Below are 17,353 nucleotides of genomic sequence, written 5' to 3' on the forward strand. Positions count from 1 at the left end.
CAGCGGCTTCGTAATACAATCTTAAAGTGGGCATTTTAAGACCTCCTCTTTCTCGCGTATCTTGCATTATCTTTTGATTTACTCTCGGTTTCTTCCCTGCCCACACAAATTTATTTATGCCCTTCTGCCATTCCTTCAAATTTTCACCTTTTTTAAGTATAGGTATCATTTGAAAAAAAAAAAAAACCTTAGTAAGACATTCATTTTTACTGCCGCTATCCTTCCCAGCAAGGACAATTGTAATTTTTTCCACTTTTCCATCTCTTTCTGTATTTTTTGCCACAACGGTTCATAATTGTGCTGATATAGTTTCATATTTGTGGTCACAATATAAACCCCTAAATATTTAACCTTCTTTCCTATCTCAAATCCTGTTACCCTTTCTATCTCTTCTTTTTGGCTTCTAGTCATATTTTTAGCTATTATTTTAGTTTTAGCTGTATTTATTTTAAAACCAGATACTTGTCCATATGGGTTAATTATATCCATCAAGGCTGTAATCGATTGTGCTGGTTGGGCTAAGGTAACAACCAGGTCATCCGCAAATGCCCGTAACTTATACTCATGCTGTCTGATTTTAATTCCCTTTATTGTATCTGTCCCACGTATTTTACTCAGTAAAATTTCCAGCGTCAAAATAAACAACAATGGAGACAAGGGACAACCTTGCCTTGTTCCTTTTTCTATATTAAAAATATCTGTTAAACCACCATTAATTATTATTTGCGCTGTTTGTTTCTGATATATTGCCTTAATAGATTGTATAAAATAATCTCCAAGTTGCATCCTTTCTGTTAATTTCAATAGAAAATGCCAATTCAATCTATCAAAGGCTTTCTCAGCATCGAAAAATACTAGCACTGCGGGGACCTGGTTGTTCCTCCCCAAATACTCTAGTAAGTTAACAATTTGCCTTACATTACTTTTCATTTGTCTACCATTTATAAAACCAATTTGATCATGATGAATCATTTGTTGCATAACTATCATTAATCTATTTGCTAATATTTTAGCAAAAATCTTATAATATGTATTTAAAAATGAAATCAGCCTGTAGTTTTTTGGATCTGTATGATCTTGACCCTCTTTTGGGATCAAAGAAATAAAAGCCGTCTTCCAAGTTGGAGGTACCTCTCCTCCCTGTTGTATATTGTTAAATAATTCCTTCAGTGGTTCCACCATTTCCTCCTGTAAACTTTTATAATAAACAGCTGTCAAACCATCCGTCCCAGGAGCTTTACCCACCTTCAACTGCTTAATTGCAAACAAAATTTCCTCGGAAGTAATCAATTGATTTAAACTATCCCTCTGCTCTTTTGAAGTTATATAACTGTTCTCTTTCTGCAAATATCTATCTATATCTGTGTCTTGAATTTTATCACCAGTATACGGCCTTGAGTAAAACTCTAAAAAAGATTTTTTAATCAATTCTTGCTCATGAACCTCTTTACCCTTGTATTTTATTTTCTCGATAGTCCTTGATTTCTGCTTTTTCCTTAACAAATATGCTAACCATCTGCCAGGTTTATTGGCATTACAAAAAGTATTATGTTTAGCATATTGTAAATTAGTTGCCACTTGGTCTGCTATTAACATGTTAAATTGACCTTTCAGTAAATTAATTGCCTCTTTAATTCTCTTATCTGTTTAGCTATCAAAGCTCATTCTTGTTTTCTAATCTCTTCTTCTAGTTCCTTTCTTTTTCCCCCCTGTTTTTTTCTATACTTATTATTCAAATATATCAAAATACCTCACATATATGCTTTACTTGCATCCCACACCATTTCCATCGATGTACCCTTTTGCATATTCATAACAAAAAATTCTTTCATAAATTTTTTACACTCTTTAACATTTTCTTCATATCTAAACAAATTATCGTTTAACCTCCAGGACCTCCTAAGCCCCTTTCCATACTCCAGTTCCATCCAGACTGGACTATGGTCTGTCAATGTTCTTGAACAAATCTTCGTATTCTTCACCCTAGAAAAGAGGTCGTTAGTAATTAGTATAAAGTCAATCCTTGAAAAGGATTGATGTCTATCCGAAAAGAAAGTAAAATCTTTTTCGTCTGGGTTTCTTTCACGCCAAATATCCCTCAACTCCCAATCATCCATCATCTCCAAAAACGATTTGGGCAATCTTGCTTTTGCTGAAACATTTTGCTTAGGTCCCTTCTTGTCCTTTTTAACATCCAAAACACCATTCCAATCACCCGGTAGGATACAAGTTTTGTATCCCCATTGTGTCAACTTAGAATGTAGACAACTATAAAAATTTTCCTGTTGTTGCTTCGGGGCGTATACTCCAATTAAAAGTAATTTTTCTCCCTTTATTAAAAGTTCAATCGCTAAGAATCTTCCTTGATCATCTGCTTCAATTAATTTAGCAATTAAGTCTCTTTTCAAATATATAACTATACCATTTTTCTTCTGTGGTGCTGCTGCTACATAATGTGTACCTAATCTTGTATTTATTAAATATTTTTGATCTTCTATCCTAATATGAGTCTCTTGTAAACAAATTACGTCATTTTTAAATTGTTTAAGATAGTGAAATATTTTCCTCCTCTTCTGTGAAGAATTCAAACCATTAACATTCCAAGTTAAAAATCTAGTTCCCATTTTGGGCCTCTGAAGCATTTGGAGCATTTGCTGATGGTCAAATTTGACCTTTAGGTCTGGCTCCTCCCACTGCTTCTGTTTTCGTAGTTCCTTGAGTTGCCATCTGGAGTTGTTGCTGTCTTAATTCTTCCTTGCGTTTAGCTGTTGCTGCTATGGTCTGTTTTTGATCCTTTGGTTCTTCTGGTATATCAATTAAATCCAAATCTTGAACAGCTATCTGGATTTGTAGCAAATCTTCTTGACTGGTCGAGGCTCCCCCCAGGACCTCCAGATAAACAGTCATGTGAAAAAGAAAGTATACTTACCTTGACTTTAATGATTTTATGTATCAAGACATAGTAAAAATCAATTGGTCCTTAGAAGTTCTTAATAGTCAGTAAATACAACAATAGATGAACAACAACACATGAAATATTACATCAGGTCATCATTTATTTTATAAAAAGGAAGCCAAAACGGAGAAGTCATGTATGAAAAATGTATGATTCAATAATTTGTAGAACAACCTTTAGCAGCAACAACTAGAAGTAATTCTTTTCTGTGTGACTTTATCAGTCTCTTGCAGTGTTGTGGAGGAATTTTGGCCCAGTCTTTTTTATAACATTGCTTCAGTTCATTGAGGTTTGAGGGTGTTTTTTTATGCACAACCCTCTTGAGGTCCTGCCAATTGGGTTGAGGTCTAGACTTTGACTGCAGCATCTTGATTCTTTTTCAGCCATTTTGTTGTAGATTTGCTGTTGTGTTTTGCGACCATTATCCTGTTGCATAATCCTTTGTCAGCCAAGCTTTAGCTATTGGTGTGATGGCCTCTGGCCCAATTGCATTATGGCCAACCATTTCCACTTTGGTCTGGTCTGTGCAAAGGACAGTGTTCCCGAAGTCCTGTGATTTCTTCAGATGCAACTTTGCAAACAACAGCCATGTGATATGACCTTTTTAGAGAGAAGAGGCTTTCTCCATTCAACCCTTCCAAATGAACCATACTTCTTCAGTATTTTTCTAATTCCATTGTTATGAATCTTAACATTTAACATGCTAACTGAAGCCTGTAGAGCAGGGGCATCAAACATGCGTCATCACGGCAAGATCATGTGACGTATCACAACTTTTTTCCCCTTCTTTAAACGTGGCTGTGGCCAGTGTGTGACCCATCTGGCCCACAGGCCACTAGTTTGACAGCCCTGCTGTAGAGTCTGAGATATAACTCTTTGCAATTTCTCTGGCCATTCCACCGTCTGACCTTGGGCTGAATTTCCTTGAACGTCCACTCCTGGGAAGATTAGCAACTCTCCTGAATGCTTTACGCTTGTCTTCCACACTGTAGAATGATGGGTTTTTAATTGTTTGGAAATGACCTTTTAAACCTTCCCAAATTGATGGGCAGCAACAATTTCTTCTCTAAGATCATTGCTAATTCTTTATTCTTTGGCATTGTGTTAACACACAACTCAGTGTCAGAGATAGATGTAATGATACTTGCTGATGATCAATTGATCAAGGGCATTTTATTAGCAGTACGTGGCTGCTACTTCCCCTCTTTATACTATGGAAGCAGTGAGAAATTTCCTAATGGTGAGAACAATTAACCAGCAGAACAGCTGGCCTTCAGAAGTTGTGGTGCTCATCACTGGAGGCTTTTCAGAAGAGATGAGACAGCCATTTGTCTGAAATGATATAGGGTGACCTCCAAGGTCCCTTCCAATTCTGTTATTCTGTTGCGATGATATTTATGATACCCTGTACGTGGCTGCTACTTCCCCTCTTTATACTATGGAAGCAGTGAGAAATTTCCTAATGGTGAGAACAATTAACCAGCAGTTAATTCAGAAGTTGTGGTGCTCCATCACTGGAGGCTTTTCAGAAGAGATGAGACAGCCATTTGTCTGAAATGATATAGGGTGACCTCCAAGGTCCCTTCCAATTCTGTTATTCTCTTCTGTTCTGTTGCGATATTTATGATACCCTGATAAGTAAAACCACAAGAAATCAAAGCAGGTGTAGTTTCTTTTTCAATTGATTGTATTTGAAAACAACCCTTTGCATTGCTAAGAATTTGTGATTGACTGAAATCAACAATCGAATTAGAATCATTGAATGGATATTCGAACTTGGATCTGGGTGGTCTTCCATGTGTCAATTGAATCATGATCAATGTAACAGCTTATTGGAGCAATGTGGCATGTTTGCTTTTTCATTATAATGTAAACTTTTTTCTTCTTTTCTCATCTTCTGCAACCATTTTATGCACAATTAAAGATACACTTTTATTTGAATCTTATAGACAAAGAAGATGGCAATGAGCACTCTGGACAACTGAGGATAACAAACAACTTTGAATAGCAAAACAAGTCAGTCCAGAAATCAAAATATTTTCCATTTCCTTCAGAGAGTCCCCCAGCAGGTGAGAGAGAAATGAGAGAAAATCAAGAAGAGATTTCTAACTGGAAAAATAGAGTGTGAATTTAAAGCATACGTTACATGAAAAGTCAAGGGAGATTATTTTTCCATTCAGGAAAAGAGGGAAATATCTGGAAGTTACTGGGGAGGAAGCCATGTAGAGCAGACAGTGTTGCAGGCCTCGCTCTGGGAGGAAGAAAATCACCAGTAAATCAAAGCAGCACTAAAGGGATTATCCATATTTTTGACCACCTCAAGAATATTAGTTGTGGAAAAGCTCCATAGACGTTTCTGTTCTGGGAAAGATACAACTTGCAAATCACAGCTGATTATGCCAGAGGGAATCCAGACTGGAGAAAAACCGTACAAATACTCTGAATGTGGCAAAAGCTTTGGTCAGAACAACTCCATTTTCTTTCATGGAAGGACCCACACAAGAGAGAAGCCCTACAAATGTTCCCAATGCGGTAAATGCTTTAGCAAGCATGGCAACGTGGATTCACACCAAGGAGAAACCCTTTGAATGTCCTGACTGTGGGAAAAGTTTCAGTCAAAATTCGAACCTCATTGGCCACCAGAGGATTCACACAGGAGAGAAACCCTTTGAGTGTCCTGACTGTGGGAAAAATTTCAGTCGGAATTCGAACCTCATTGGCCACCAGAGGATTCACACAGGAGAAAAACCCTTTAAATGTCCTGACTGTGGGAAAAGTTTCAGTCATAATTCCAGCCTGGTTCAGTACCAGATGACTCATACAGGAGGGAAACTGTACGAGTTTCCAGACTGTAGGACAAGTTTCAGTCAGAATTCCAGCCTGGTTCAGTACCAGATGACTCACACAGGAGAGAAACGCTTGAAATGTCCTGACTGTGGGAAAAGTTTCAGTCAGAATTCTAGTCTGATTAAACACCATAGGATTCACACAGGAGTGAAACCCTTTGAATGTCCTGACTGTGGGAAAAGTTTCAGTCAGAATTCCAGCCTGGTTCAACATCAGAGAGTTCACACAGGAGAGAAACCCTTTGCATGTCCTGACTGTGGGAAATGTTTCAGTCAGAATTCTAGCCTGGTTCAACACCAGACAACTCATACAGGAGAGAAACCCTTTGAATGTCCTGACTGTGGGAAAAGTTTCAGTCAAAATTCCAGCCTGGTTCAACATCAGAGGATTCACACAGGAGAGAAACCCTTTGAATGTCCTGACTGTGGGAAAAGTTTCAGTCATAATTCCAGCCTGGTTCAACACCAGAGGACTCATACAGGAGTGAAACCCTTTGAATGTCCTGACTGTGGGAAAAGTTTTAGTCAGAATTCCACCCTTGTTCAACACCAGCGGATTCACACAGGAGAGAAACCCTTTGAATGTTCCGATTGTGGTAAAAGTTTCAGTCAGAATTCCACCCTGGTTCAACACCAGCGGATTCACACAGGAGAGAAACCCTTTGAATGTTCCGATTGTGGTAAAAGTTTCAGTAACAACTCCAACCTGGTGAAACACCAGAGGACTCATACAGGAGAGAAACCCTTTGAATGTCCTGACTGTGGGAAAAGTTTCAGTCAGAATTCCAGCCTGGTTCAACATCAGAGGACTCATACAGGAGAGAAACCCTTTGAATGTCCTGATTGTGGGAAAAGTTTCAGTCATAATTCCAGTCTGAGTAAACATCAGAGGACTCACACAGGAGGGAAACTGTACGAGTTTCCAGACTGTGGGAAACATCTCAGTACTAGGGTTAATATTATGAATCACGTCCTTATACACAAAGGGGAGAAACCGTTTTAGTGTCCCGAGTGTGGACAGTGCTTCAGGAAATATTCCACCCTTATTGCTCACAGAAAAATCCACATGATGGCCAAATGATAAGTGTAGAGAAGGCTTCAATTTCATTTCTGGTGTCCCATTGTAAATCCAGCTGAGATATTGATCATTTAAATTGATTAAATTAATTAGAATTTACCTGATTTTTTGTAGGCAAATATGTAATGGTATTAGATGGGACAGAGGAAAGAAAAAGTTGGAACATATTACTTTGTTGTTATTTTTTTAATATACTTTATTAAATTTTCCATTATATAAAAAAAAATATACAATCTCTATTTCCTTCAGAGGTACAGTGTTTATACAATTTACGGAATCATACGTTAAATAAACTTCATCCTTAGCTGTTCAATATTCTATGCAATATAGCTCGTACTTCGAGTACATAACAAGTCATATCCTAAAATCATGTTTTTGTCTTGTTCTTTAACCAATTGTACCAATTTCCCCATACTTCATAATATTTAGATTTCTCCTCATTATTTATCTCACTCGTCAATTTTGCCATTTCTGCGCACTCTAGGATTTTATTTATTAGTATTTCTTCTGAGGGTATGGATTTATTTTTCCAGTATTTCGCAAAGGCTAGTCTAGCCGCAGTTATAATCTGGATTATGAGTTGAGTTTTGTTTTTATTGAGGCCGTCTCCGATTATACCCAGGAGGAAGATTTCTGGAGATAGAACTATTTCCTGTCCCGTTATTTCACAAAGCCAATATCGGATTTTTGACCAGAACCTTTTGGTCTCTGGACAGGTCCACCATAGATGATAGAAGGTGCCGACCGTTTTTCCACATTTCCAACACGTGGCTGAGAGATTGGGAAACATTTTCGCTAACCTAGCTGGTGCTAGATACCACCTGTGTAGCATTGTATAATGGTTTTCTCTAAATGTTGCTGATTTCATCATTTTATAATTCCTATTCCAGGCCCTCCCAGTCATTAAAGTTTAATCTGTCTCCCAGGTTTTTTTCCAAAATATTTAGCTGATTTTTTGCTATAATCTCTGCCCTATCCTCATCTAATAAGAAGTTATATATTTTTGCTAGCATTTTCTTGTCTATTCCCCAAATAATTTTATCAAAATTTCCATATTTAGCTTCAAAAGTTGGAACATATTACTTTGATAATAGCTATCTGGCCTTCAGCATAAGAAGTTGCTGGATATTTATTTTTGTAGAAATTGGGCAATTATGTAAAACCCACCAAACTTCTTGAATTGGAGTCAAAAGTTGCTTCCCTCCTCCTGCACCTATAAATTCCCTGTGACTTCTCTGAGGAAACACTGTTGATGGTGGGAGGCTCCCAGAACAACAAGCAAGCAAGAAGGACATCAAGTATGCTGCAGAAAAAGTTTACTCAAATCTTTTTGGAGTGGCACTCAATGTCTGGCGATTTAATGGATTAGTTATTACAGGTTTATTGACAGCAACACACAAACTGTCATTTCCTTCTTCAGTGTGTTTTCTCTCCCGCCCTCCCTCTCTCTCTCTCTCTCTCTCTCTCTCTCTCACACACACACACACCTCACTGAGAGCAACCTGATTACTTCCTGGCAGTCAATGGGGGAGAAGAGAGGTAAAAAAAAAAGCATAAAGTAAGGGAATATTGTGGCCAAAACATGCCTCATCTAAAGCAACCAATCACTTTGAAGATTCAACATATATTAAGCATTCAAACAATCACTGTGCACAGTGGATTCCAGCAAAGCATTGGCAGCTTTCTGAGCAGCCCTGACCTAAAGCAGAACCGCAGCTTATATATACCGTTGGCCCACTACATTAGAAAGATGTAGAAACAGGCAAGCACCCTATAGAGTACAGCATGACGTTGGAATATTTTTGATAATCTCATTATTTCTCCCTGCCTACAAGGTCCGCAGGGCAACTATGCGCTCTGTGAGATACGGTCAGGGAATATAAACATTTTGACCAGTGGTGGGTTGCTACCGGTTTGCTCCAGATCAGGCAAAGTGGTAGAGCGAGAGGCTCCACTCACCCGGACGTCTCTGCGCATGCACAGAAGCAGCCTGCGTCCGCACAAGCGAACCGTTAGTGAACAGAATTGAAACCCACTACTGATTTTGACCCACTGGTCCAGAAATTCCAGTCTGATTCTTCCCCCTGTGCCCATGCAGGCCCAGTTCAGCTTGTTGTCAATGTTTACTTACAACAAGACTTTAAGCTCTCTACAACTATTGGGGTGCAGGAGCATCTCTAGAGGTTTGCTAGTGAATGTAACTGTCTAGCTTCCTAACTGCGTGTCCAGGAGACGTCGGATAAACATACGCTGCCAAGTCTTAGTTGCTGTAAGCGGTTTATTTCAAACGGTCGCTAGCACCGTCAGTAGCGAAGAAAACAATTAATGCAAAAGGCATACAAAGTCGGCGTTGGGAGCAGCCGCCTTCCAACGCCTTTTAAACCCACGCGCCCAATAATTACATTGGCTCACACGCCCTTCCGGATAGAGCACCCGCCCCTGCATGAGTCAGCAATTGCAGCAAAGCAGTTAAACAGAAACCTAGCTCCGACCGCAGCGTGACCGGCCGCCTACTAATTATGCTAAACACCCACCACCACCTGTGTAAACAACCACCCCACCCGACACCCCATCCGTCGATCCAAGTAGGTAGAACAGCGGGGTCAACTTCATGTGCATAGCGCCAGGATCCGCAGCTGCCACCATCCCGCTGAGTGGCGAGGGGATCTCGACAGGCAGCTCCCCCTACCAGGTGTCCTCCTGGAAGATATAACAATCCACCGTTAATATTGTATTAGGGTTTTATATCTGTACCCCAAGGCCCTGGTTTATGTGGATATTTTCGATGGAACTGATTAACCAACCGGTTAGCCCGCAAATTCGTAGCCCTAACCCATGATGATTCCTCAAACGGATAACCCTTCCACTTGATTAAATACTTTAGGACTCCCCTACTGAGCTTTGAGTCTAATACATCCTCAACCTCATAATGATCCCCTTCTACCGGGCCTGGTCTTAATGTCTGGTTGCTAATGACACCTAGTGGTTTTAACAAACTACTATGAAACACGGGGTGGACCTTCCCCAGCAATGGCGGTAGTTTTAATTCCACTGTAACGGGGTTAATCACTTTTACTACAGGGAAGGGCCCTAAATATTTGGGGCCCAATTTACGACTCGGTGTTCGTAGTTTGAGATATTTTGTAGACAAGTAACCTAAATCCCCAACTACAAATGGTTTGTGGTCTGCTCTTCTTTTGTTGGCTTGGTATTTATAGATTTTAGTTGCTTTGTCCAACGCCTCTTTTATTTGGGGCCAAAGACTTCGAACACGAGCAGCCCAACTACCTGGTGACACCTTATCTGGGTTCTGGAGAGCTAACTCGGGGATCACAGGAAGGTTTTTTCCTGAAACAGCCTGAAATGGTGTAATACCCGTACTGCCGTGAACAGTATTATTATACGCCACTTCTGCAAAGGGGAGTAACTCTGACCAATCCGATTGCTGATATGATACGTAACAACGTAAATACCTTTCCACCATGGCGTTTGTTCTTTCTGCTGCTCCATTGGTGCTAGGATGGAAACCCGAACTCAGACCCTGTGACGAGCCTATCATTTTCATGAAACTACGCCAAAATACCGAGGTGAATTGTACACCTCTGTCGGAAATAATGCGTCGGGGTGCTCCATGCAGTCGATATACGTGCCATATAAACAATTTCGCCAGCTTTCGAGCTGATGGTAAGCCATGACACGGGATAAAATGAGCCTGCTTGGAAAATAGATCAACCACGGTCCATATCACCGTATTGCCATTGCTCTCTGGGAGATCTACAATAAAATCCATTCCGATCTCCTCCCAGGGACTATTTGGTTCTGCCACCGACTGTAAAAGGCCAAGAGGCTTTCCTGGTCGAGGTTTAGCCATCGCACATACTTTACACCCCTTTACATACTGTTCGACCTCTTTCCTTATACGTGGCCACCAAAATTGGCGTCGTACTAGGTGTAACGTTTTAAGAAATCCGAAGTGTCCTGCCGTTTTCGCATCGTGACATTTATTTAATACTGACTGCCTTAAGGCTTCAGGAACATATAACTTGGTCCCTACCCAAGCTAAACCATCTCGACATGTTACCCTAGTGTCGTGGTTTTTCAACCAGGTATCCGTAGCCACCTCTCGACGTAGCTCATCTTCCCATGAGGACAAAGATCTGGTACGTGCCGTTTGGGCCCACTGTTCTTACCAGGGATCATGGCTTGTACGACTTCTTCCCTTTTACTGTCAAACTGTGGGAGCCGTGATAAAGCATCTGCTAGGAAGTTCTTCCCTCCCGGCACATACTTAAGTTCAAAATTGAATCTTTGGAAATACTGCACCCAACGTACTTGTTTAGGCGACAAGCGTCTGGGGCTTTGGAGTGCTTCGAGATTTTTATGGTCCGTCCATACTTCGAATCTGGTACCAGTGCCCTCCAACAAATGCCTCCAGGTAAAGTAGCGCCCACCTTACAGTGAAGGCCTCTTTCTCCCAAATAGCCCACCTTCGTTCTGTTAGTGTCAGTTTGCGGGACGTATAAGCGCACGGGTGTAACACCCCGTCACTGGTTCTCTGCAATAACACAGCGCCCACGGCAACGTCGCTAGCGTCAGCTTGTACAACAAACGGCAAGGTCGAATCAGGATGCCGTAATATTGGTGATTGCGAGAACAGGATTTTTAAACTGTCAAAAGCCTTTTGACAATCCGGAGTCCACACTAATAGCTGTCCTGGTCTTGCTCTCAGGCCCGAGCTTTTCGTACGGAGCAAATCGGTCAAAGGGAGAGCTATCTGAGCGAACGCGGGGATGAACTGTCTATAAAAATTGGCAAAGCCAAGGAAGCTTTGCAATTGTTTTTGTGTTTTAGGAGCTTGCCAATCTAATACCGTATCTACTTTTTTAGGATCCATTTCCACTCCGTTTTCTGAAATACGATAGCCCAAATAGTCCAGCCTAGTGCGGTGGAATTCGCATTTTGATAGTTTGACGAAAAGTTTTGCCCGTAACAATTTCCTCAAGACTTGTTTCACTAATTCTGTATGTTCCTCCATTGTCCTGGTATAAATTAGGATATCGTCCAGATAGACCAGGACACCTCGGTATAAGTGTTCATGCAATACTTCGTTTATGACCTGCATGAAAACAGCAGGAGCGCCTTGCAGGCCGAAGGGCATCACTCTAAATTTATAGCTCCCTAAAGGGCAGTTGAACGTGGTCTTCCACTCATCGCCTGGTTTTATACGCACTCTGTAATACGCCTCCCTTAGGTCTAACTTTGTAAACACACGCCTGGTCGATAGGGTGGCCAGTACATCTTTCATTAATGGGAGAGGGTAAAGATGTTCGACACATACGGCGTTCAAACCCCGGAAGTCCACACACAGACGTAAACCGCCGTCCTTTTTTTCACGGAACAGAACAGGAGCGGCCATGCGTGACCTACTAGGTTGAATGAAGCCCCTAGCCAGGTTCTTATCTATATAGCGTCTGAGTTCCTCCAACTCTGGCTTTGTCATAGCATACATTTGCGGCTTTGGCAATTTAACCCCTGGCTTTAATTCTATAGCACAATCAGTCGCTCTGTGAGGAGGCAGTACTTCACACTCCTCCTCATTGAATACCTCTGCTAGATCCCTATATATGTCAGGATATCCTTGTTTTGATGCGTCGGCTGGAGTATCTCTCTGCAACCCCGCGCGCCCGACCCCTGTCTCTGGTTCTGGTTCTGGGCCGAGACTTAGACTTACGTGTCGATAACCGCCCTCCCACCATATATTGGGCCTCCATTTATCTAACCATGCTAAACCTAGGATGATAGGTTCCACTATTGTGTCCACAATGACGAAACGAATGTGTTCCCAATGCTCCCCTATCTCTAAGCGCACTAACTCGGTAACCCGTGTTGCAGCCTTTCCACCCAATAAAGAACCATCCATCTGCTCAAAGCGAATGGGAGCTGGTAACTTCGCTGACTGCAAACCCAATTCCCTGGCCAGACTCTTCCGAATGAGACACCGGGTACACCCTGAATCTATCAGGGCGTCCTGTTTGATGGCTCGTGTAGTCCATAGGTGTCTCAGAGTAACTGGGATGACAAATGGGCGTACAGGGTCACTTACCATAGAATCAATCGGAGCATCCTCATCGCTGCTATCCGGAACCAATGGAACGCTGTCTCGGTGAGTCGGACTTCCTGCCTCTCCACTCGTCCCCCGGGCACCCCGTATCGTCGTGGGTGTTCCCACTCTGGACCTCTCTGATGACGAACGTGCTCGTTCACGCCCTCTCCCAGTCGGCTGTGGCCCACGGGTGGTGGTCGGCATAGGGGGTACGGGACAATCAGCTACCCGATGCCCCAACTGATTACACCTGAAGCAGCGAATCGACCCCCTCCCCACAGGGACCAGAGAACGAGGCGGGGAGGTGTTCGCCCCTCTGGGGCTTCCCGGTCTTTCCGTGGCCCGACGAGGGGGAAAAGGAAGGCTACTCACACCCCGGGTACGAAACTCACGTAGTCCGACATCTAAATCCACAGCTGCACTGAACCACTCTGACAGCTTAGGCGGTAGTCCCCGATAAACACATGCTTGCCATAGTTCTCTATCCAGCCCGAGACGGAATTGATGTACTAAGAGACGTTCAGGCCACGTACGGAGGCGACCGGCCACCGTGCGAAATTCTTTAACATACTGTCTCGCCGGTCTACCCCCCTGTTTTATGGCCACCAATTCGCTTTCAAGCAACTGTGTTCTGGACTGGTCTTCAAACCGGCAGCGTAACGCTTCTAGAAAGAGTCCCACATTTGCCAGCTCTTTAGCGTGGTCGCTATGTAAATCAGCAACCCAATCTGCAGCCTCACCTGTTAGAACGGTGGTAATAGCCACCGCCATGGCCCACTGGGACGGATAGAGACGCCCGTAGAGATCCATGTAACTTAGTATTTGACTCAAGAATAAAGAGACCCTGTCGGCACTCCCATCGAATGTGGCCTGTATGGGGGGAGGCCCCCAGAGTTGTTGTTGCTGTTGCGGGGCGCCCACCCCCGGCATCCACAGCGGGGTTGGGGCCCCCGGCCGGGTATCCTGGAAAGCCCCTCTTTGCTGAGGGAGAGGGCCGCGGGGCCCCCCTTGACCCGCCTGTTGGGAGCCAGACTGTTGGAAGGCTTCCTGGTCCCCCCCACGCACAGACCCCCCCACCGGGGTTGCGGAACCAGAAGCTGGGGATGGACCTCTCCTATCAGGTCTGTACACCCCCCTCTCAATGCGGAGCTTCGGGCTTGCTAACTGGAACCGAGCCCCGGAACTGCTCCGGGTCTCTCCATGACTCTGCCATGGCTCATGCGACGGCGCCCACGGTTGCCAGGAGGGGGCATCTCGAAAGCTCCCTTCTCCAAACTTTTCACGCAGCACATCCAGGGTGGAGGCTCCTAGACCCGAAGAATGGCTCCAATCACACTCCTCGTCGTCCAACCACCGTCGCTCTCTCCACCCCTGGAAAGACGTGTCCCCTGACTGTGCTGAGAGCGGCCTTGGGGCGGTGAGGGCGGAGCTCTGCCACCACTCACCTAACTCTGGTCTTGTTCCGCCGGAGCCGACAGCCTTGCCTTCAACAGATGCGGCATCCCCCTGTACCAGCTTCTCCTTCGGGCGAACGACCATCACCTCCCCCTCCTCAGCTGCTTGAGCACCGGGTGCAGCCTCCACCACGGTGTCCTCTGCCGTATCTTCCTCTATCGCCGATGTCCCGGCCGTCGTGCCTTCCGCCATTCCGGGTGCAACACCAACGAGACAGCCCAGCGAAAAGGAGGATGAAAACGCCGACTTTCTGTCTAGCTTCCTAACTGCGTGTCCAGGAGACGTCGGATAAACATATGCTGCCAAGTCTTAGTTGCTGTAAGCGGTTTATTTCAAACGGTCACTAGCACCGTCAGTAGCGAAGAAAACAATTAATGCAAAAGGCATACAAAGTCGGCGTTGGGAGCAGCCGCCTTCCAACGCCTTTTAAACCCACGCGCCCAATAATTACATTGGCTCACACGCCCTTCCGGATAGAGCACCCGCCCCTGCATGAGTCAGCAATTGCAGCAAAGCAGTTAAACAGAAACCTAGCTCCGACCGCAGCGTGACCGGCCGCCTACTAATTATGCTAAACACCCACCACCACCTGTGTAAACAACCACCCCGCCCGACGCCCCGTCCGCCGATCCAAGTAGGTAGAACAGCGGGGTCAACTTCATGTGCATAGCGCCAGGATCCGCAGCTGCCACCATCCCGCTGAGTGGCGAGGGGATCTCGACAGTAACTCAGTGGTCTGTATGGATAATCACTGGGGACTTTCCATGACTGAATGGAGAACAGAAACTCTACCTCCCTGCTCTTAACCCAGCACAATATCCACCCTAACCAATGCCCTCCCTATTCTCAGACTGAAGAAAATGGCCTTGGGAGCAGTGGTGGGTTGCTCCTGGTTTGGTCCGGTTCCTGCGAACCGGTAGTAAAAGCGGCGGGAGGCTCTGCCCATCTGCCCGGATGTCAGGATGGACAATCTGTGTCTGCACAGAAGCTTTTGCACATTGCAAACCGGTAGTAAAGGTAACTAGAACCCACCCCTGCTTGGGAGATATGCAAACTCCATTACTAAAGAGGTGAAGGGGAAACATCTCCCAAGTCCACAGCACATGGATCCTATTTAGAAGAGACTCAGACAGACTCCTCCCTAATTCACAGGAGTATAAGAAGGGAGGAGAAGGTACAAAGAAGATACTTTACATGTGTTTTCACCCAAAAAGAAAACATGACACAACTTATGAAAAACAGAATCATAAGTGCCAGATTAGGAATGCAAATTAAAATATGGAAAAATAAGGTAAGGGAACACCTGTTGGCTCTAGACAAATTCAAATCACTGGGTCAGGACGGACTGGAGCCAGAATTTTACTGCAACTAATAAATGTGATTTCAGAACCATTGTAACATACTGTATGTTTGAAAGTCCTTGGAGCAGGGGGAACTAGAAGTAGTCCTCAACTTACAATAGTTAATTTGGTGACCGTAGTTACAATGACACTGAAAAAAATGATTTATGATCATTTATCACACTTATGACCGTTGTAGCATCCCCCTGGTCTTGTGATTTACATTCAGATGTTTGACAACTGACCTTTATGACAGTTGTAGTGTCCCGGAGTCATGTGATCCCCTTTTGTGACATGCTATCAACCAAACTCAATGGGGAAACCAGATTCACTTAACAAGTTTTTCGCTTAACAACATAAATTTTGGACTCAATTGTGGTTGTAAGTTCAGGACTACCTGTAACTGAGGACTGGAAAAGAGCTGATAGGGTCCCCATCTTCAAAAAGGTAAAAAACATGCAGGAATTTACAGACAAATCAGCCTGACATTAATATCTTGGAAAACATATCCAAGCAACAAATCTGTGAACACCTAGAAGCAAACAAGTTATAACCATTAGCCAACATGGGTTGATCCAGTGGTGAAATCCTCCATGGATTGCCACCGGTTCACTGCCCATGCATGCGCATTGTGCGCCACACGCACACTTCGTGCGGAAAAAGAAGAGTTCACAAGTTAAGTAGAACAATGGGGGGGGGAAACAGCTGTGCCACATGATTTATATTTGCCGTGCGGCACAGCTGATCATCGGAAATACCAGTTCAGAAGAACCGGTAGTTTTTTTTTACTACTGGTTCACCTGAACCGGTAGTCTTTTTTCACTACTGGTTTGCCCAAACTGGTGTGAACTGATAGCATTTCACCCCTGGGTTGATCAAAAAGAGATCATGCCAAACAAACCTTATTTCTGTTCTGTCCCCGTACCACGCACACACCCCCACAGACAGCCCGGAGTTAATAAGGCACACGACAAAACTCTTTGATGATAAAGCTGGCAGCAACCCAGTGGCTAGCTGCCAATTCAGACTTTATTCACAGAAAGAAAGATTAGTCCAAATGCAGTTCGATAAAGCAAGCAAAGTCCAGTAACACCGAGATCATGGAGTAATTCCAGTTTTTGCTCGTCACAAACTGAACCGGCCACCACACCCACATTTATACCCTGTGGGGTGTGGTCCAGTGACTCAGGTAATCTCTGGCACGCCTTCCCCTCTGCTGTGCACGCTTCTCCCTGCGCCTCTGTCGAGGGTCCAGCCAGCACTTATCTTCCTCGTTGCTGTCCACCTGTGGCTGTGGGGACATGCTTGGCTCTGAGCCTATCGTTTGGCCTTCGGTGTCCTCCGGAGGCATTGCCAGAGAGGAGGGTCCTGGAGAGGGAGGCCTTGCCAACTCCTCCCCCTCACTCTCAGCGTCTGCATCTGTCGATAGCCCAAGCTCAGGCAACGGAGCCACAACAATTTCATTATTTGACAAAGTGACTAAATTAGTGGACCAGAGAAATGCTGAGGACATAGTATACTTAGTTTTCAGTAAAGCATTTGATTAAGTAGATCACAACCTACTTTTTTGCAAGG

The 17,353-nt window shown here is 43.9% G+C and overlaps 3 protein-coding genes across 3 annotated transcripts in view; 2 read left to right on the plus strand and 1 right to left on the minus strand.

Annotated features, from left to right (window-relative positions):
- Positions 1 to 17,353, minus strand: part of LOC132710035 (uncharacterized) — a 173,535-nt gene that overhangs the window by 82,214 nt on the left and 73,968 nt on the right. The gene's annotated exons all lie outside the window — the stretch shown is intronic.
- The window catches only part of LOC148115761 (uncharacterized), a 321,967-nt gene that overhangs the window by 20,780 nt on the left and 283,834 nt on the right, over positions 1 to 17,353 (plus strand). The gene's annotated exons all lie outside the window — the stretch shown is intronic.
- Positions 1 to 17,353, plus strand: part of LOC132710889 (uncharacterized) — a 40,760-nt gene that overhangs the window by 2,545 nt on the left and 20,862 nt on the right. The window contains exon 2 of the mRNA XM_087884134.1: positions 4,906 to 6,686. Within this exon, the coding sequence (XP_087740260.1) occupies positions 5,441 to 6,686 (1,246 nt within the window). The 5' untranslated portion in view covers positions 4,906 to 5,440. The remainder of the gene's footprint in view (positions 1 to 4,905; positions 6,687 to 17,353) is intronic.

The sequence above is a fragment of the Pantherophis guttatus genome, chromosome 2 (genome assembly GCF_059756535.1).
Source record: "Pantherophis guttatus breed Tessera chromosome 2, ASM5975653v1, whole genome shotgun sequence".
Taxonomy (NCBI): domain Eukaryota; kingdom Metazoa; phylum Chordata; class Lepidosauria; order Squamata; family Colubridae; genus Pantherophis; species Pantherophis guttatus.